General features: G+C 35.7%; 1 protein-coding gene across 1 annotated transcript in view; it reads right to left on the reverse strand.

Annotated features, from left to right (window-relative positions):
• Fgf13 (fibroblast growth factor 13) overlaps positions 1–21,599 on the reverse strand; it is a 78,118-nt gene that overhangs the window by 49,799 nt on the left and 6,720 nt on the right. Inside the window, exon 3 of the mRNA XM_051178768.1 lies at positions 20,752–20,855. Coding sequence (XP_051034725.1) covers positions 20,752–20,855 — 104 coding nt within the window. The remainder of the gene's footprint in view (positions 1–20,751; positions 20,856–21,599) is intronic.

A 21,599-nucleotide genomic window follows, 5' to 3' on the forward strand; every position in this document is an offset into this window, starting at 1 on the left:
AGATTGGATAATTACTAACTAGGAGAGAAAAGCATCTAACTACCACCATCACCCACATTAATTCAAATTGCATGAAGGGAAAAATAACAAATGTTTGGAAGACTGCACTATGGGGGAAACTAAACAAAAGGCTCAAGGAAACAAAAACCTGATATTAACCCAGAAGGAAAATATGAATTTTTCTCTTACATGGTATAATGATAGCTTAGATTGGAGGCCAATTGGTTTGCTTCCTGGGCCATTAGCCATTGTTAAGAATACAGACTCACTACAGGAAAGTATATTTATAAGCCCATATGAGCAAATATTTTCAGTTTAGAAATATCTAGTTATGTAGCTTGTAATTTACATACAGCAAGTTGCTGTGTTTTGACAGTATTCACATGCACTCATTTCTTGTATGAGTCATTTTCCATTAACTGCAGGACCATTAACTGCAGGCAATTAGAAGGCAAATCATCTTTTATTGGTCAAAAACAATTATGTCTCTAGTGAAGCCCTAATGCTACTTTTATATAAACCACACAATTGAAGGCAACAAAGTAAAGAATTCTATTATGAAAGATTTCATAGACATCTATATCACTGTTCTGATTGAGAGTAGATAATAATTGAAGTTCATTTCTTCTCAGTTTATCTCATCTATTTTTAAGATGAAAACCTGTCTCTCAGGATTAAAAAAACATATCACAACTCTGCTCTCCTCAACTTCAGTGTGTGGATCTCATTTAAAAATCCACAATGAATGCAAAATTGAGTCATTATTACTTAATAAAAAAAAACCAGATAAGGAACTACAGGAAACAAATCAATAGCATTGTTTAATATTTAAGGCAAAGGGTAAATGCTGCCCAAATTCATATACTCATTCATACATTGAAAACTGCATCCCTGGATCTCAGTGTGCCCACATTGTAACTGCCAACACAACTGCATTCAGCTAGTGATTCCCATGTGCAGAAAAACACATGTTTAATGAAATAGCATTTCATTCATCAGTATTTTGGAACAGGTGATAAAGACTTGGGTTACACTGCATCCATAATGAAAAGGAAGAGAGGCACATGTATATGCAGACACACTAAAAACATCTCATTTGAGCTTCCAAATAGACACATTATTATTCCATCTTGTCTTACTATATTAGAAAAATTATTTACTTCTCAATTATTACCAGTTGCACAGTCAAGTTGTTTCTGCTATTTGTAGATTATGTACTGGGCATCAGAAAGTGAAATTGATACAGAAGAAAATACAAGAAGATGCCATCCTCATCTTCAAATAACTTAAAGTATATTTTATGAAATGACAGTTCTACATATGCCAGAGTCCATAAAGATGGCTGTTCTTCATCTTGCCTCAAGGTCAGAGAGTTCAAAGCTGTCCTTAATAAGTCAAAAGACCTAAAGGGCTAAGGCTTGACTACTGAAGGATGTTTTGGCCTTGGTAGCAGATATCTTATCTAAGTAACAACAGATTTGTGCTCAGGTGTGTTTACTCGTGACCCTGAAGGCTGGATAACAAGTGTGGCTTTACCAAATGCTTAGAAGATTAAGGGAAGAAGGCCTGTTTTCTCTTTATACCCGATAATGGAAGTCTTCTGCCAAGTCCTCTCTTTGGGTTGAAATACTTAAGAACGTTGAAGAATAAATTAGGGGCATTCAGCCATTCTGACTCTATCCTGCGTTTCTGTCTTTTAAGGTACTAACAGGACAAGTTGGCTGACTCAGACTATAGTCCCATAAAGACAGCTTTCCACATATGGTGTAGCAACAAGAAACCACATACATACAAGAGACATTTGGAAATAAGAGATGCATGAAACTAGCACATACACTGTACTCTGAAAGTCTAAGTAAAATGAGGGGCTGCAATGATTCTGAAGTCTTCACACACAGCACAAGAAGAAGCTAGTCTGGTTATTCCCTGGCACCTTTCTCTAATATCTACATTTATAATGGGTTAATTAAATCCAAATAACATAGAAACTTAAGGACACAAAGTCCAACCTCACTAAACTTGTCAGTGATGTTCTCCATTTAGCAATTTAGAAACATGCAAAATGAAGGCAGAAAAAAAAATAATCAGTAGTGGGAAAAAAAAAGAAGAAAGACAGAAAGGAAGGAAGGAAGGAAGGAAAGAAGGAAGGAAGGAAGAAAGAAAGAAAGAAAGAAAGAACCCACAAGAAGTCCTATCTCACTAGAATTTAGAATGTCACACCTCTTTGAAGGGAAAATGATTTTGTAGGACTTACAGTTGAATTTGTATGGAAACCAATTTAACATGCGCAGATAGAATAAAATGGTTTAGAGCTATAATCCCAGCAGTTGGGAGGCAGAGGGAGAAGGATTGCCATGAGTTTGAAACCTGCCATGGCTACAGAGAGATGCCAGCTTGAAAAACTAATTCCAAACCAAACAAACCTGCAGGAACTTTTCATTGAATTGAGTGAGATGACAAAAAACTGTGTCTAATTGTCTTGGTGTCCCTGGCAGTGTTACAACAGCAATTTGTTCCTAAGACCTATGAAAATGACATAAATTTTTAATCGTCTATGGAATCTGAACATTATTGAGAACTGCCAGCAACTATGGATAAGCTCATGTATCTTCCAAAAAAATTACCTAAAAAATGCTTTTAGGCCAGCAGAGCCTAAAACACAAAGGGGCTTTACTGATAGCATCTCTAAAGAAATAAGTTTTTGAGTGTGAACCCACACAATAATAAAAGTGTCACAAATGAAAAATATGTACAAAATTAATTTCAAGCTATCTTTTTTTAAATTGTTTTCATAACATTTAGACATTTTTGGACTGTACATTTAACTAAATGGTGCAAAATGTCACATCAAATGCAGCTGTATTTTGTGATCACATGGCAAGCTAATGGGGATACTGTGATGTAACATAATATAAATCTTCACTAAGAGTCTTAAGGCTGAGCAAACTTAGAATGGGAGTTGTGTTTATAGTCATGAAATTTCTGTGTCATTCCACAAAATAACTCTGACGGGAGATGTTCACATATATGAAAACATTTATATCAAGGGTCTCCAGTGAACTTTTAACCCACCACAAGTTCTGCTTATGGTAGTTCTGCATGGAGCTTCTTAAAAGCAATTTCCTCACTATACAGACTGAGACACTCCTCCCTGATGAGATGGTAATAGGTTGGGTGACCACAATAACAGCAAATAAAGGTTCGCTAAAATCTCATAAAAATGCAAACCATGCATTCCATTTGTATTTGGAAAAATTCCTATAAAAAGTTACTTTCAATGTCTTCCTGTTATCTTTTAAGAGCAAAGGATGCTCATAGAATCTAAGAGACAAAAAAAGTTAATGCAAAAGTAAACATAAAAGAGATACCTTAATAGAGGGAGAGATTATGAGTTTAGAGAGAAATCTGGCACTAGGGAAATATCCAGAGATACACTAGGATGACACCAACTAAGAATCTAAGCAATAGTAGAAAGGCTATCTTAAATGCCCTTCCCCTATAATGAGATTGATGACTACCTTAAATGCCATCCTAGAGCCTTCATCCAGTAGCTGATGGAAACAGAAGCAGAGACCCACAGCTAAGCACTGAGCTGAATTCCTGGAATCCAGTTGTGGAGAGGGAGGGGTGATGAGCAAAAGGGTCAAGATCAGGCTGGAGAAACCCACAGAAACACAGAAACAACTGATCTGAACAAGAGAGAGCACATGGACCCCAGACTGACAACTTGGAAACCAGCATAGCACAGAAAGAGGCCCCCTGGCTGTGGGTGACAGGAGGTCTGGGCAGTCTATGTGGCCCCAGGTAATGGAATGGCATTTATACTTAGTGTGTGAATGGACAGACATTGGGAGACCACTCCCCATAGAGGAATACCCTCTCAGCCTAGACACATGGGGTGGGGCCTAGGAATTGCCCCAAATGATGTGACAGACTTTGATGATTCCCATAGAAGGCCTCACCCTTTTTATGGAGCAGAAGAGGGATGAGATGAGGGTTGGTGGGGGGCAGGGAAGAATGGGAGGGAGAAGAAATGGGATTAACATATAAAATAAGATTGTGTCTAATTTAAATGAAAAGAAAAAGACAAAATCTGAATTTAAAATGGAAAGAAAAATTAACTGTAATTCCTGATGTTCTAGTAAATGTTTGAGAACACAGTGTAGCTATTTGGTTGGGCACACCCATATTCTAATTTATAGCATAGGTAATTTATACACTGATTCACTAAGAACATAAATGTTAACATTTAAAATGTGTGATTGTCCTTATAAAATGATGAAGCAACATAATAAACAAATTTGTGAAGTAATTAACTAATGTGTCAGAAATGAGCAACTTCTTTTATGATACTTTCCAGGGTTTTCAGTGGGCTCTAATTTCATTGAAAACACGCTAAGAATTTTGAGGTCTTTCACAATGTGGGCAGCTATGCCATTTTGAAAATACCATACTTAACTGTACATTGCTATTTAATCAATAAATCAGTGTTTAAAAATTTCATCTAAGCCAGGTGGTGGTAGTACATGTCTTTAGTCCCAGCACTTGGGAGGCAGAGGCAGGCAGATCTCTGTGAGTTCGAGGCCAGCCTAGTCTAAAAGAGCTAGTTCCAGGAGAGGCTCTAATCCTACACAGGGAAACTCTGACTCAAAGAAAAACCTAAATAAATAACTAACTAAATAAATAAATAAATAAAGTTTCATCTTGCTGAGGCTGAAGAGATGGCACAGTGGTTAAAAGCACTGACTACTTTTCCAGAGAACCCAGGTTCCGTTCTAAGCACCCACATGGCAGTCCACAACTGTCTGTAACTCCAGTTCCAGGTGACCCAGCACCCTCACATAGACACACATGCATGCCAAAAAGAAAACAACAATGCAATTAAATAAAAATAAAATTTTAAAAATCTCATTTTCTTACTATACCTCCCATATAATGAGACTTGGTAGAGTTTTTAAGATTTGTGAATTCTGGATTTGATGCAAGCTATATACTGTTAGCAAAGAAAATTCTATCATGTTAAAGAATTACTCAAGTTGTGTAAGTTACACCTATGCTTGAATTAGCTTTGCGTAGAAAAAAAAAAAAAGAAAACTACAATGCATGTACGTGAAGCTTAAGTTATTACTCACTGATGCATGGTAATACTTCAGAAGATATTAATAAAAAGCCAATCACACATGAGCAATACAAGCAAAGTAAAAATGCTAGAAGCTAGGTGACTGACCACCTTCTCTCAAAATGCTTTTATGGTCAGTGCTCCTGTCCAATAACTTATAACCTACCACAGCAACAACCAGACACTATTATGTTTCCAATTTTTAAAAGAAGGGTGTTTACAATAACTCTAACAAAGGTCGCATGTGCTCACTTTTCCAAATGGAAGACTGGCCTAAAAAGAAGGCTGTGTGCAACTGCATCTATATATTCACCATTCAGGGAATGTCCTGTCAAATATGCTGAAAAAATGCTGCATAAACGGAACACTTTGATCTTATTATGAAACCAAATCATTTAAAACATATTTTCACAGACATGTACATGATTATTATCACAGTATTGAGAAATGCACTGAGCATGCTTGAAAAATACCTGCCACAATACTATCTCTTATACACACTCACTTAACTTCCTGAAGTTTTCATTTCAAAAGCAGAACAGGAACAGCAGGGCAACTGGGCCAAAAGTTTCCACATTCAAGTGCTTTCAGGCTGCTTAGAATTTCATAGACTACTAAAAACTTGTGGAAAAACCTGTTTCACTTTCATCCTGGCTCCCTGAAACTGTCACAATTAAAGGGTCCTGGCTAACAGAAACAAAAACTAGGGTCTAAAACAAATCACATCTAGAGTTGTACCAGCACATCTGAGATTCCTACATTTTTTGCCTATTGTTATTCTTCATCTGTTTGCTTGCATGTTTCCATGTATTGACTTTATATAATTATATAACCAACACTAGTTATGTAGGCAGTACACTGTCAAATGACTACTTTATTAATCCATAGCCATACGCAAACTCCAAAAAGTAGAATGGTTCCTTCCCTGATAGCAAGGATCATGAATGACTCGTGTGAACACAAGAATATCAGAAGGATGTATATAGACATTAGAAAGTAAACAAAACTATAAATCCTTGCACATTGCAGCTTTACTAACAAAACTGACAGTCCAGAGATTTAGAGCTAGAGAGATGGCTAAAAATGTTTACTGCTCCTGCAGAAGACCTAGGTTTGGTTCCTAGTACCCACCTGGTGTAACTCCAGTTATAGGGGGTCTACTGTTCTCTTCTGACCTCAACTGGCACTGCATGTGTATGGTGCACATACATACATCAAGCCCACACATATACACATAAAATAAATACATACATAAAGAGTTCAGAGATTAAAAACAGGACAGATGCTACTGGGTAGGAACGGTGAACTGATGAATTATGGAGAAGAAACATGCCTTGCTTCAAATGATGGAGAGGCATACCTAAAGCAAACTGAGTACATATTAAAGTGTTCTGTGTCAATGGAAGTACAACCAAGGATGGTAGCAAAACAAAAGTGTGGACAAAACCACCATCATGGTTCTGCTGTTCCATATCCTATGGCTCCTCCTATGGCTAATCATTTGTTTGAATAAAGTTGCATGTCTATATCAGAAATACTAGCCGTGTTTGCTGAGCCTGTTATATACCACTTCAAACCTGTTAGACTCAACCTCTGGTGACATTTAAATGTTTCAATGACAGCCCTTTTGGAAGCAGAACTTTTTATGAGTTAATACTTCTATTTGGGAATAGAAAAGTATAAAAAAAACATGAAATAGCTTGTATTTTTCCCTGCTGAGAAGGATTTTAGGAACATAAATGTAATAAATAGCTTTAATAAATACGGTTTGCATCTACTGTTTTCTCTAGTACTAGCCACCCATCTCCTCAAAGGGAAGTGGTAACTTAGTCTTAAGGCTTTGGAAAAGTCAAAAGTGCATAAGAATTCTAATGACGAAGCAAGGGAAAATAGAAGGGGCAAAATTATGCTGTGTTGTCTCATCACCCATCAAAGTCATCTGTAACGCTGCTGTGACAAGAAAAAAAAATGTGCTTTTTCTTACTTGATATAGTATGTGTTAATGCATCTTGATTATTGGAGCTTCATAAAGTTGTACCTCTGGGTCAACACTGTTTCTCTTTGCCCACTTCTGAAGCAAACAATTCACAGACAAAGAGTCCAAAGGTGACATGGACTCTGCTATACCTAAAAGCTTTAATTACTTGGATCCACTAAAATCTACTTGTGCTGTCCAAGTGAGGCATCTTTTTTTTTTTTTAAGAGTCACAAATTTACAGAGATTTCAAACTTTATGTCATTTCTTGCGACATTTGAAGAGCATTTCTCTGTCATATTCAACTATCACATATTCAACTACCACGGTATTAATGTGATCTGCTGGAAATTGTTTTACTGCATACCATTAAGTATTGTTTGGCACAACTGGTAAATTTCCATAATCATACATACTTACCTAGTCCCAGACTCAAGGGCATTCAAATTGTTTCCCTACAAGGAAACATTTTTTTTTTTTTTACAGTGAGTTGTGTGCTTTTAAAAATAGCATTGCCAGTGTTATAGGTCAGGATGGAGTTGAAATAGTTCATGCCAATCCTCCCCACAGTAGATTATCTGTTAACAATTAGAGCTTAGAATTTAGCATGAATCTCATTATGTATATTATAAATTCCAGATATTATCTGCATGAACCACTGTGATGGCATTTGGGAGTGTTTAGTATTTGTAGAGATTTAACAGATATTTGATAATTAATTGATCATAAAAATTTCTGGCAGGGCCAAATCCCAGCATGGAAAAGTGACCTGGGCATTCGACTTCATCCCTTAGCTGAGAAGCTTTTGGAAATTCTTAGCTGCTGGAAGAAGGATCAGTTTTTCTCCCAGAATGCTGCCAATAGTATGTAGACCATACTCCAGTGGGCATACATCCAAGAATATTTGGGCAGCACTTACCAGCTTTGATGGGGTAAAACAACATCAAACACAAAGTCAAGTGGGAAGAGGAGTGGGATATGAAAAGTGTTGAGGTAGGAGGTTAAATATGAATAAAAAAACAATGTGCGAATTTCTCCAATCACTAATGAAATATTATGTTAAAAATATCAAAATTAATACCAAAAGCTTCTATACCAGTGTTCCATGTTTTAGGTTCCCTGGGAGCTTAGATATATGACTGGGTTCTCTGAAAGTAGGGAAATGAAAACCCTTTTTAGGAAACTCTGCTTCAAAGGTTATGACAGAACATAGAAGAGCTAAGCTTCTAGACTCCCCTAGGCTTTATTTGCTTCAGTGCAAATCACCTGAAAAGAGGGTTTTGCATGGGAACTTTTAGTAAAGGGACACACCCACACCACTGTTATATGGGCAGGAACAAAGGAATACTTTGTATAACATTTTAAAAGAAATCTTGTATAAGGCCAACTGCCAAACATCTAACAAGGACTGTTGTAGTAGCTTTGACTTTATGAGCAGAGTCAACCAACAAACTTGTTACGTGCAGATTTTTTTTGCAGATTTTTTTTGTTTGTTTTGAGTTACAGTATTTGCCATAGACAATGAAGCTTTATCTGTTTGAAGTTCATTTCTAAGTTATCATCTTCATGGTCTAGTGTCTCATTCCCACTTATAAAAGTGTTATGGAATAATCCATATACTCTGTTAAACATTTTAATCCTCTCTACCTTTACAGTCTACATAGTAATGTTTAGAATTGTTCTGTACACTTGACTTTTCCAAATCTTCAGGAAAATATTTTTTTCCTGAGTAAAAAAGAAGTGTCATTTCTAATTTTGACTCGCCCTGTTATGCACTATGGCAGAATTCCTATGCATACCTGATGCCCTTATGAAAGGAGGCATTATGTATTATTGCTACTGGCTCTATGCAAAAATCCATCCGAGAAATCAATTGAGGTTGTCCCTGTAGTCCCACTTCCAGGGCTGTCAAATGCAGTTAGCATCAGTGTAGCTGACGAATAACTTAATCAGAAGTTTTGCACAGAGGTGCCTTCTCTAGACATACTCAGCTCAAGCAAAACATACTTAATGTATTAGTCAGGGGTTTGCCAGTTATTAACCTTGGTTACAGCTATTACAATGATCAGAGAAATGTTTCCATTTAAAGTTTCTTTCTTCAGAACTCACAATTCCCTTGAATGCTGGGTAGTCACTGAAAGAAAGCCTTCTGTTTTTTTTTTTTTTTTTCCCTATGTCTCAGCAATGTACTGGCTTACATAATTTTGAAATTGAAATTTTAACTCTTACATAGATCAGCAATGGTAAATAATTTGGTATTTTAACATATTTTAAATGTCCAGACAGATTAAACAGAAATCATAATTGGCCTTTATATTTTATTATGCACATACATTACTATGTCAATAAATGCATATTAAAATGTACATTTGTTAGAAACTTATGAAAGGCTAAGGATTGGATGAGGAAAATAATTATTAATTAATGATTACAGAATTTAGAAGCAAACTATTTCAAAGCACAAGTTTCATAGAAATAAGAACAACATGGAAAAATGGATTAGTGAGCTATTTTTTGTTCCCTATCCCACTGTGGATTAAAATAAACAAGAAGGTAAGGACTAAAAATAGTGCCTTCATTGAATAATGTCTTTATGCTATTAATTGTTTACTAACATAAACTAATGCTAAAAGGCCATTGGTTCTCTTTCATAGATTTATTTAATTTTACTGAGTATCATGATAGAGCAATCTCCTAATGGTGAGGGTGGGTTATATATGAAAAGCTTAGAATTATTTTTGGAATTCCAAAATAAACTAGTGTCATCACAGCAACAGAGTATGAGTTTTGGTTCCTCAGATTGTCTTTAGTGTGTGTGAGAGGCAGAGAGGTAGGAGGCAAGTTGAGAAGAAAAAGCAATCTCCTCATAACTGCCTTTACCTGTTAAAATTCTTCTTTGTCTTTCTTGACCATTATTTTGTATTTCAGTTCCAAGATACATGGTGTTTTCCTACGAACATGACTTTAGGCCTGAGTTAAAACAATGAGACCCTCAGTTAAATATGTGCCCTATGACTTCTAATTTAGATTACTTTTCCAACATGGCCTCAGATGCTGATCAGTATCTGTCTTTAGCTACGACCACTATTGTCTTTCTGATTTCTGACAAAGTGCCATCATCATTCATTTTCACACTTAAGAACATAAACACATATTTTTCACCCTGAATAACTTACTAGCTTTGATTAATTTTTTTTTAAATAGAGACTATGAAGAGATGTTCAAATACCAAGCTGGATTTTCTTTTATATTTTAATGAAGATGTTAGCACTACAAAGAATAGCAAACAGGAGAAATAATTGTGATTTAGGAGACTATCTTGGTCTTCCTTCAAAATAAGCTTTTCTTCCTTCAAAATAAGCTCATGTTTTACAATTTAAATTCCCAAAAAACATGACTCAGAAATGTGTCTGTATAATTACCCTTATATTATTACAATCCATTTCTCTGAACAAAAAGCACCCATCAAAATGTATGAGTGCATATATAGATTATTTGATCATAGCTTTTTAAAAACATATGCATTGAAACTGGGAACTTGGATTTTGACAGTTAAAACTTCTGCAATTTTATACTAAATAAAAATGTAATAAATGTTAATTGAGTATACAAATGAGGAAAAGTTTTAGATTTTTACATTTTTTGTAATTGTTGGGGGAGGAAGGAACACGACTCATAGACCACATATGGGGGTCAGAGAACAACTTGCAGGGGTCTGCACTCTCTTTTCACTATGTGGGTTCAGATGGTCAAACTCGATCCATTAGGACTTTATCTACTGCACCATCTTAGCGGCCCAAGAAAAACTTACAACCAGAAGTTAATATTTCTTTGTACCTACACCCTCTTTGGTTTAACACTTTAACTTGATCACCGTTTCTTCTGCTTTGGATATGATACTGCTCATGTCAGTTTTCATCTTCCTTTCTTTTATGATTGAGACGTCAGTTCCTCAAAGAGCTCTATTGATATAAGCATTGTTCTATACTCCTTTTTATTCAATTTGTAATCCTCTATGATAATAACCCTAGACCTTAAATTATGTCTAGTTGATATTATACAGAATTGACATAGTACAAACATTTCCCAGGTTACATAAAACTTCTAGGAGTGCATCTGAATTAACCAATGACTTGTATAGACTTTAATACTTCTACATAGTGCACTAGAGATGTGAATTTATATCACTGAAAATTATGTCATAGGCTTCATGATGACTGTCAACTCATGTAATGGGAAAATGGACAGTAGATGAGATAAAATATTTCAATATTATATTTTTTTAAATTTACTGAATTTGAGGAATATACTTTGTTGTGGCTATCTAAGAAAATGCACCTATTTCTAGTAAATAAACACTGAACTACTTTGGGGTAAGATGTGAAGCATTTCAAGTTTTTTGTATTCATCTACTTTGTGTCTGTAGTGCAGATGTATGTATATGGAATGGGGCGTGCCTGCCTGTGGGTTTGCATGCAGAAGCCAAAGGTTGACTTTGGGTGTTTTTTTTTTTTCTATCACCATCCAAGTTATTATATGAGGCAGGGTCTCTCATTGAACCTGGAGTTTAGTGTTTCAATGACACTGACTGCATGTCCAGTGGGTACACATGAGGATCCTCCTGACTGCCTTCCATCCCCAACCCTGTGCTGGGTTAGAGTGAGGTGTATATGGGTGCTGGGTATCTAGATGTAAGTCCTCTTCGCAGCAATCACTTTACTCTCTGAGCAATCTCTTCGGTCACCTAATGCTGAGAATTTAATATAGTCTTCAATGGCTCCAAAGTGGGAGATATAAACACATTGTTTGACACAGATACATGATAGATAGCTATATAAATATGAATGATAAAGCAATTGAGGTAAGATGAATCTGAGTAAAAGGCATGTGCTGTTCTTTGTACAAGTCTTAATCTGTCCAGTTTTCTTAGAGTCTAACCAAGTCAGTCAATTACCTATTGAGAAATAAATCATTAATCAGAGCACTTATGCTGGGCGATAGATGCCAACCACAAAGGATTATATGGTCATAATTCCATTTTTATGAATTACCTAAAACAGGTGAATGTATAGAGAAAAAATAGGTTACCAGTTACTGAGAAGTGGGAGAAGGGATGGGATATGCCTGTGAATTGGTATAATTTTATCATTCATGGTAATAATAAATTCTACAATTAAACAGCAATGATGATTGCACACCTCTGTTAACAAGTGAAAAACTATTGAATTATGCACTCTAAATGAATAATTTTATGATCTAGAAGCTATATCTCAATAAAGCTGTTTTGTAAGAAGAAAAGCAAAGGGCTGAGGATAAGGACATTTGATTAGTTGGTAATCTGTTTGCTATGCAGGTGTGGGAACCTGAGTTCAAACAACCAGCAGTCATGTAAAAAGACATGTAGTCAGTTCACATCTGTCATCCCAGAACTAGGATGCAGACACAATTTGATAGATCCCTAGAACCAATGGCCAGCCACTCTAGCTGAGTCAGAGCTCCTAATGGTCGATGAAAAACTCTGTGTCAAAAATAACTGATAACGACACCCAGTGTACATCTCTGACCTCTGTATGTACATGCATCTGCACACACATGAACACACACACACACATATATATGCAAAAAATAATGAAAGATGAAAAGGAAGTGATATATACTTAAAATAGTCAATGACTTGAAATATTAAAAAGTCCAGTGGTGTGGCTATAAGATTAGGAAGGTCAATGAATACAGAATACCTACATATTAGATTGAAAAAGGCCAAAAAACTCAGAGTCAGAATTGGTGAGTGTATAATCTGCATGGATTCTAAGGTCATCAAGATTAGAAATTATTGTTGTTGCCGTAAGAATCATTGTGGAGTTTCTTTACAAAGCTAAAAATAAAACTATAGTTATGCTATTATATCACTCCTGGGAAGGTTGCCAAATGACATATATGACATGAAAGTAGAAGGTAGACTATTTGAGGAAAGGAAAAGAGAAAGTAGACTAATGGGAGCAAGAGGAACAGGACAGGTACAGAATGCAAAATATATGATATATTGTGATATTCATACACACGTACACACTTCAACAAGAAACCTATAAAAGTAATGTTTGTAGAGAGGTGTATCACATAGGAACATACTCCACTAAACATTTATAGTTGTTTTTATCACTTTAATTGTACCAAATGTATATGGCACAGGGTGAGAACTGACATATGTATATAATGTACGCTGATCACATTATAGTAGATAGCATTTTCATCTGCTTAAATATTTTGTGATACTTATGTTGTTTAAAACACCAAGGTTTAACTAATTTCAAAAAGGGTCAAACCTTGTGATGGATTATGCAAAATCATAAAATAGTGAAACAATAACTAAAGCATTTGGACTTAAACTAAAAAATTCCATGACATTATTTTTAAAAACATAAATTATAATTATATCACTTTCCCCTTTCACTTTCCTTCATCAACCCTTCCTATGCACTCCAACTTGCTCTTCTCAAAATGATGGGTGTATTTTCTTTAGTTACATATTTGTATGCCATATGCCTAAATGTATTAATACAAGCTGTTCAGTACATTTATCCCTGAGGAAGACTGGTTTTTGTTCTCTCATTATTTCTTAGTCATTTTTAGTTCTTTGTCAAAGACTGGAGCCCCATGAAATTTCCACTTTCCATGTCAATAAGTCTATTGGTATTTTACTTGTTCAGGTCTCATTTAGGCAGCCATGTTGGTAAGATTTCATGGGTACAGCTTCCCTATCATTTCTAGTAGACACAATTTCATACCAGATGTCTTGTTCTGCTGGTTCTACAATATCCATTCATCCCTTGCCCTTCTTCCAGAATGTTCCCTGAGTCACGGGTATAGGAGTTGTTTTTAATTGGAAGAAAATCTAGGTTATCAGAAGAAGGAAAATAATGTCCCTGTGTTACAGCTACTACAAGAGTACCATGGCTTGACATCTCCATATTTCTGATAGTGATTCTTCTGAATGAAAATGTATCATGGGGTGCTGAGAATGATATATTAGTCTATTTTTATGTGTTAAAGAAGAAATGTGATAAAAATAAAGTACATGTAAATTATCTGTTAGAGGAAGAATAACTGAATGGAGCTCCTGAAACAGTAATACAGGCTGCCTATGGCTAAGGTATCAAACTAGATAACTTGGAGAAATTTGGTTGTCTTTGATAGTCAAATCATGTTGGTTATATCATTCCCACAAATCACTGGAAATGTATGCATGGGGAAACTGCTTCCATCAAAATCTCTATTGTCTGCACATTTTTGCTAGACGTGACATTTTTATGTAAAAATAGTCAACTGCTTTTGACAAAAGGTATGTAACTAGATAAAGATGTTGCTATGAGTTCTAGAACGTTCTAAAATAAAAAACAAATAATTTTTATTTATCTTTGAACTATTATCATCTGTACCTGGTATATAATATTACTATTCAACTAAATAAATACTAAGACATTACCATTTTTTCATATGTAAAATTCTTATGCTTTTTATAGTTAATATATATTTCAAACTCACTTAAAATTTTATTACAAAAGCATCATGTTATGAAATATGTATGGTATGAAGTTTGAGAACTCTCAAACCATTATATAGAACTCCTTATTATTAGTATTTAAAAATTTTTCTTTATGCACAATGAGTAGTAATTTCCTGTGGTTGCAGAAAGACTTAGTTATATCATGGTTAAAAGTAAATATGTTATGAAATAATGGTTAATTATGATCATCTGTGCCACAGATGGTTTCTCACTGCCACTTGAGCCTACACCAAGTCTGTCCCCTATGGCAACAAGAAATAAAAATGGGGAAGAGTATATGGTACAAGAATCCTAAGATCAATCATGAGAGGTAAATTGTTATCTCTATGACAATAACAACATGGAGGTGCTTTTTATCTAATGGATAAAAGTAAGAAAGACATTTTAATTGAGATGGAATTATGGGAACAAAATCAGAAAAGCAAAGAAGAAATCTGAGATATATTAAAACGGTCTTCCAAAGATCAGCAGTTTTCATCATCTCAAGAATAGTCCTTCAGAAATGTAAAGACAATCTGTAGAACAGAAAATTGGTATGTCAATCGCAAAATCTGCCTGTTTCATTTTATTACTATTTGGATAATGGCTTTTCCATCAAATGAAATGCCAAAGGTCATATTCTCCTTTCATCCATGACCTCTGAAGACACTCTTCTAAGCATTATTGCACATATTGTTAAAAAGTCACTGTGTGGAGACAGGTCATTTCTATCTGTGCAGTGACTATGAATGGCACTTATTACTATGTGAAATGTATAGAAAATATGCAGCATGTAAAGGGAAAAGTTTTCTAAATACTATTATTTGGAAGTGGCCAGTAAGGAAAAAAGAAATTTCAGCATATCTAATGATATGACCAAACCAAAAGAGGGAGTAAAGCAGGGGCAGAAAACATCAACAGCTTGAAAAAACAAACTAAAACAAGAATTGTGAGTTTACTATATGGCAGTCTTTGGTGACCTTGCTAAACAGACTTTCAATGGTGTTGAAGCTACACTAGGTGGATTGAAGAGGGATAGGAAAGAACAGAAAGAAGCAAGTAAGGTCCAAATTTCTGAATTATCTGGAGACACAAGTGACTGTCCAGGGCAGGAAAGATAGAGGTTGAAGAAGGTTTCCAGAGTACATTTTCCTTTTTTTTTTTTTTTTTTTTTCTTTTTCTTTTTTTAGTGAACATCAGCTAGACAACAGGAGCTAGTAGATAGGGGGCAAAGATATATGAAGTGAAGCTCCAAGATAGGAGAGAGGGTGATTAAAATATAAGATAAATGGTAGAATGAAGTAGAGAAGAAGGAACGCTCTACAAATAGGCAAGGAGTTCATAACAGGATGACAGGGGCAATGTTAGTGTACCATGTTTGCATATGATAGACAAGTAAATTGGATTTTCTGCCAGATGACCTCTATTCTCCCGTTAACATACAATGAAAGGTCATCTGTGAAAATCCAAATCATAGGGCTGGAGGAGTTAAAGAACAGCTATCTGGGGGAAAAGAGAAAGGAAAATATGGCCACACATGGGAAAATTGCAGCCATGAGCCAAGTCCATCCCATTATGTTTTTATGAATAAACTGTTAGTGGAACATAATGATATTAACTCATTTATTTTACAGGCTATGATTACTTTTGTACAACAACAGCAAAAGCAACGTTGAATGGCTACGACAGAAACTTTATGATCTACCTACAGAGCCTAAATTATTTACCAAGTAGGTTGGCTGTAAAGTCATTAGGATAGAATTCTGTCCTCTTAGGATGTAGAGATCACACTTTAAACAAGATGAAAACAAAACAGTGTTCCAGAGGGGGTGGTGATCAATTTGTTGAAGGGGCCTGAAGTCATAGTCAATACAGAGTAATGGGAAGAACTGGAACATTTACCTGGACTCAGTTTTCATTCCTAGAACAGAACAGTTTAGACATTTCACCCCTACATTTCTCTCCAACATAAATTAGAAATGTTTCCACCATAATGAGAATATAATTACTTTCCCTAGTTTGCAACTACGTATTTAAGGTTATTCTTCCTTAAAATGAAATACTTATATGTATGGCTTTGAAGGAGAAAGGCTGTCATTAGCTTATATATTTGAATATTGGTCCCAGTTAGTAGAACTGTTTCAGAAGGATTAAGAGATGTGGTCTTGGGGGAGGTGCTGTGTCACTGGAGGTGGCTTTGGGGGCTTGAAAACACTCACTTTCATTCACAGTGTGGCTCTCTGCATCTTACTTGTGAATTGAGAGGTGAGCTCTCAGATGCTGCCCCACCTGTAATGCCTCCCTTCCCTCTGCCATCATGGACTGTAACCCTTAGGAACCCTCCGCCCACTTAAATGTTTTCATAAGTTGCCTTGGTCATGGTGTTTTATCACAGCAATAGAAAAGTAACTAAGACAGAAGTTAGTATTGGGGTGATGCTATTCTTGTGACAGAACTGACCATACTGCTTCTTGAAGGAATGTGGGAGAGTTTGGGGTTTGACATTAGAAAAGTGATTGAATGCTGTAACAGAGATGAATGGGCCATCCTAGTAGGACACTGGATACATTAATGCTGAGAGTTATACAGACAATAGATGCCTGGCTCAAGAGACTTCAGAGGGGAACAATATTTGCAACTCAGCTTAGACATCAGTTTGGGTTATTTTGGTGAAAGCTGTAGTTGCTTTCTTCCCTTGTCCTAAGAATTTTCCGAGGCTAAATTTTAAAATAAACCTATTTCTTTGGCAGAAGAGATTTCAAAATAGCCAAATATTGACTCTGTCATATGGTTAATATTAATCACTTTTATGCAGGTCTGCAATGAAAAAAAAAAAAAACCAAATGGGGTGAAAAGAAATACAAAATGCAATTTGAAAAAAAAAAAAAAAAAAAAAAAAAAACAGCACTAGAAAATTGAATGTTGGAGCCATGGCAAGTGTTGAAATAGCTAAATAGCTAAACAGATTAAGAAGAGGCCTGATCTACAAAAGAATAAAGGAGGGTTGCCCTCAGGGCAAGACCCCACCCCGAGGCTTCTGACCTGTGAGGAAAATGCCTAAGTAATTATCTGTTCCTCAAAAACAGAAACAAAGGAAAGCTTCAGCCAACAGTAATTCAATGGGGCCAGGCCAGATTCCAAACAGACAGCAAATTTAGCAGCAATCCCCACTTGCTTCTGGTTCTAGAGTCATAGAGGATACACAAATAAAAGGGTTGTGAAATCTTCTTCCATGGTTAAGGTGAGTCATAGAGGCCAGACAATGTATGACAGAGCAGATCAACAAAAGCAGCTGTGTGAAGCAAAACCTGTTTGTATTGGAGACCCTAAGATGCTGGACATGCTAGCAATGTAGAATGTCTGCCAAGGAGATCTGTATGTACATGGGGAGCTGAATCATCCTGAGAGCGAGATTTACTTGAAGGCAACAAAGTTGGAAGGGCAGAGAGACAGATAACCCTTAAACAATGGGCTATAGGATTTGGAGGGTTTTCTGCTAGGTTTCGGTTCAGTATTTCCTCACTATGCTTGATTCTTCCCTTTTGGAATGTATATTCTATGCCCTGTAGGTTAAAAATAAGCATTTTTTTTTTTACAATTAAGACATTGCTTTGAGTCTTAGAAGAATCTTTGGACTCATAACCAGTGTTTAGACTGAAAGACTATGGAGAATTTTGATATTGGACTAAATGCATTTCACAATATGATACAGGTATGAGCTTATGGGGACCAGGGAATGAAAGGTGGTGGTTTGAATGCAAATGGCTTCTATAGGCTCTTATGTCAGAATACTTGGTCTCCCAGTAGTAGAACTATTTGGGAAGGATTAGAAGGTATGTACTTGTTGGAAGAGGTTTGTCAGTAGGGGTAAGCTTTGAGGTTTCAAAAGACTCATGTCATTCCCAATGTGTGTCAGCTTCCTGCTTGTGGAGAGAGATGTAAGCTCTCAGCTGCTACTCTGGGCACCTGTCACCATGCATTCACTCCATCACCACAGACTAACACTCTGGAACCATAAGCCGAACTAAACTCTTCCTTTTGTAATTTGCCTTGGTCATGAAGTCTTATCACAGCAATAGAAACAAAACCTCTACAAGATTAAGTCAGTGAACATCTAACATAAATTGGGTAGGTGCTCCAGACTCCATCCCCAGTTGAGGAGCTATTAGAAGTTGATGACTATTGGGAGAAGAGGATTGATTTTCCTGTTGAGGTGTGATCAATAGTAAATTTGCCATGCTCAGGTTGATGGCACCAATACTTTTGGATTGGGGGCAGCACTAACTGGACTCACAATGTTATAAAGGGGACATAAACATCACACGGTGTGTGTTGAGGGGGTCTTGGGGATAGATCTGATCAAGATACACTATATACATCTATGGAACTGTCAAAGAATAAATTAAAATATTCTTTTACAACAAAGGAAAAAAAAAAGAAACTGTAACTAAAACTATATAGAATGTTCAACATTTTATCTTCTCAAGTATATTCACTATTCTATTTCCTTTCCATGTCTGCATATTAGTTCAAGGAGTCACTTCTCATATTAAAAGCCTACTTTTGCATTTGACCATGCTAATCTAAAAGAGGTCACTTAAAATGAATCACACTACATTACTGCACAAACCTAAATATATTCCATTCCTTTTCCTACAATTCTAGCACTGTATTGATAGAGTAATAGATTTCATGAAACTTGCAACAAATTCAAAGTTTTAGTTTACCAAACACAGAAAAATCTCAGTATGTTATAAGCAACAATATAGACAAAGCTTTGACAAGTGCCTACTGGTTGAGGTGTCTACTGGTAAATGAGTGGGCTTGTTCTTTTCCCACAACTTTCCCCCATCTTGTGCACTTATAACCAAGGTGACTGCATGATTTTTACAGTGTCTGTCAAATCCTTTTACATATGACTTTGAATGAAATTCATCTAACAAGATAGAGCAGGAGTGAATATAGACTGTTTTATTTGCAGTTGATAGTTGGTTATCACCTCCTTCTTAAGGCTGCTAGGCAGTTTAATGAGCAATTTTTTTCTCCATTTTTGAAGGCCTAAAAATTTTCTACAATTATTGACTGACTGTTTGAGGGGTTGGAGGACTAAACTAAAACAATCAAGGTTGAGAACAAGAACCTTTTACCACAATGCAATTTGACCAGCCCAATTTCTCCATTTTAAACATCCTGTACCTTTCTTAAAATGCAGGAACTCACAATAAAAAATATAAATTTTTTATAACCTAAAATATACCCAAAATTATCATCCTCATTCTTGTTAGAATAAACACCAGCAAGAATTTGTGTATAAGAAAAGGTTAAGTTGTGCTTGACAAAAAACAAAAACAAAAACAAAAAACAAATGAATGGCATTAGTAGTATAATACAATATAATATATTCATAGAGTAATGCAATATGAATGGAGAGGACCTCCATATCTCTGCACACAAAATTATGATGAGATGAAAAGTAATTATCCTGATTGGGAAATATTTTACAAATGTACTAAAATAGCACACTGTGCACCAGAAATATGACTGTTAATCAAAATTTTTTGAAGTGTTTAAAAGGATGGAAATGTTTATTTCCATTTTTGATCATTATATACTGTATGCAAATATTGAATTACCATACTGTATCTATAAATTTTAATAAAAAATTAAAAATTGAAACAGATGGCAATTGTACTAACTGAACAGATTAGTAATGACTATTAAGCAGCACTTTTCAAACCAGTTTTGTGTCCTGGAATTGATCTAAGAGAGAGAGCTCATTAATATCGTCAGGAATAAGTGGGGACAGACATGATTATGTAGTTAAGTAAGAGCTTTGGTTCCCATAGCTGCAAAGTCTGACTCCCTATTTAATAATACATAGTACTCCAATGAAACTCTGCAAAACTTTTAGGCATATTATTGACTTTATATTGACCATGCTGGCTTTCAATGATTAATTAGGAAGAGCTATAATTTTCACCAGAAAATAATTTGCCCTTCCAACTGATATATTTCCATGAAGTCCAAAATCTATACCAAAAGAATATGTGTCATACATTTTCTTTCATGTCAGATGAAAACTTGGCGCGTGAAAGCAAGCACACAAAGACTCACCGAGGTGTACAAGTATCCCTCGCTGTTCATTGCCAAATACAGCTTGGTTTGAACTCCTTGAATAGCCACCACTCGAAGACCCACAGGGATGAGGTTGAACAGAGCTGAAATTTCAAAGAATGAGAAAATGTTACAATTCCAAATTTCATAGCTTCCCAATGTATTCAACAGGAGTACCTGGCTTTCTAAAAGCAGAGTAGACCAAGTGAGTCTAGAAATATACAAATATAGCCTTGTTCTACTTTCTAGTGTATTTGGCTACTGATTATTATTAGGAAGGTCTATAAAGCATATTCTCAAACACTCCAAGGAGAACAGAAGACTTTGGCTGAAACACCCTGTACTTTAGAGCACTGGAGGTCGAAATATTTACATTTGGCGGGGTGGGTGGCAAAAGGGCCGGAATCATTCCACATAATAAAATGTCACCCTTCTCCAATTAAGTTCTTAACTTGTTCCTCTAGACAGTTTCTGAAATTTTCATAAGCACTGTTAGATGGAAGTACTAGCTGAGGAGAAATCCCTACACTCTCCCAAGACACAATACTCAACATTTTCATTTAAATTATCTGTATTATCTCCATTGCAAACACCCGCTAAATAAACCTGGACCTTGCAAAAGATGTTATTTTGTATTCCTATAGTTCAAGAGTAGTACTTCATAAAGAATGGGCATTTTTCAGGATAATAGAGTTCAGCAGGCTGTTGGCATTTAGTCTCAAAGATAATAGGTGTAGGAATAAAAATGAGGTGTTGGAAACTGTTATTTATTATTTTAATGTTTTTTTGCAAAAATGCTGCAAGTGGGCTTACGAGGTCTTCATCTTTCCGTCTGAAGGTCTCACCGC

Source organism: Phodopus roborovskii, unplaced genomic scaffold (assembly GCF_943737965.1).
Source record: "Phodopus roborovskii unplaced genomic scaffold, PHOROB, whole genome shotgun sequence".
Taxonomy (NCBI): domain Eukaryota; kingdom Metazoa; phylum Chordata; class Mammalia; order Rodentia; family Cricetidae; genus Phodopus; species Phodopus roborovskii.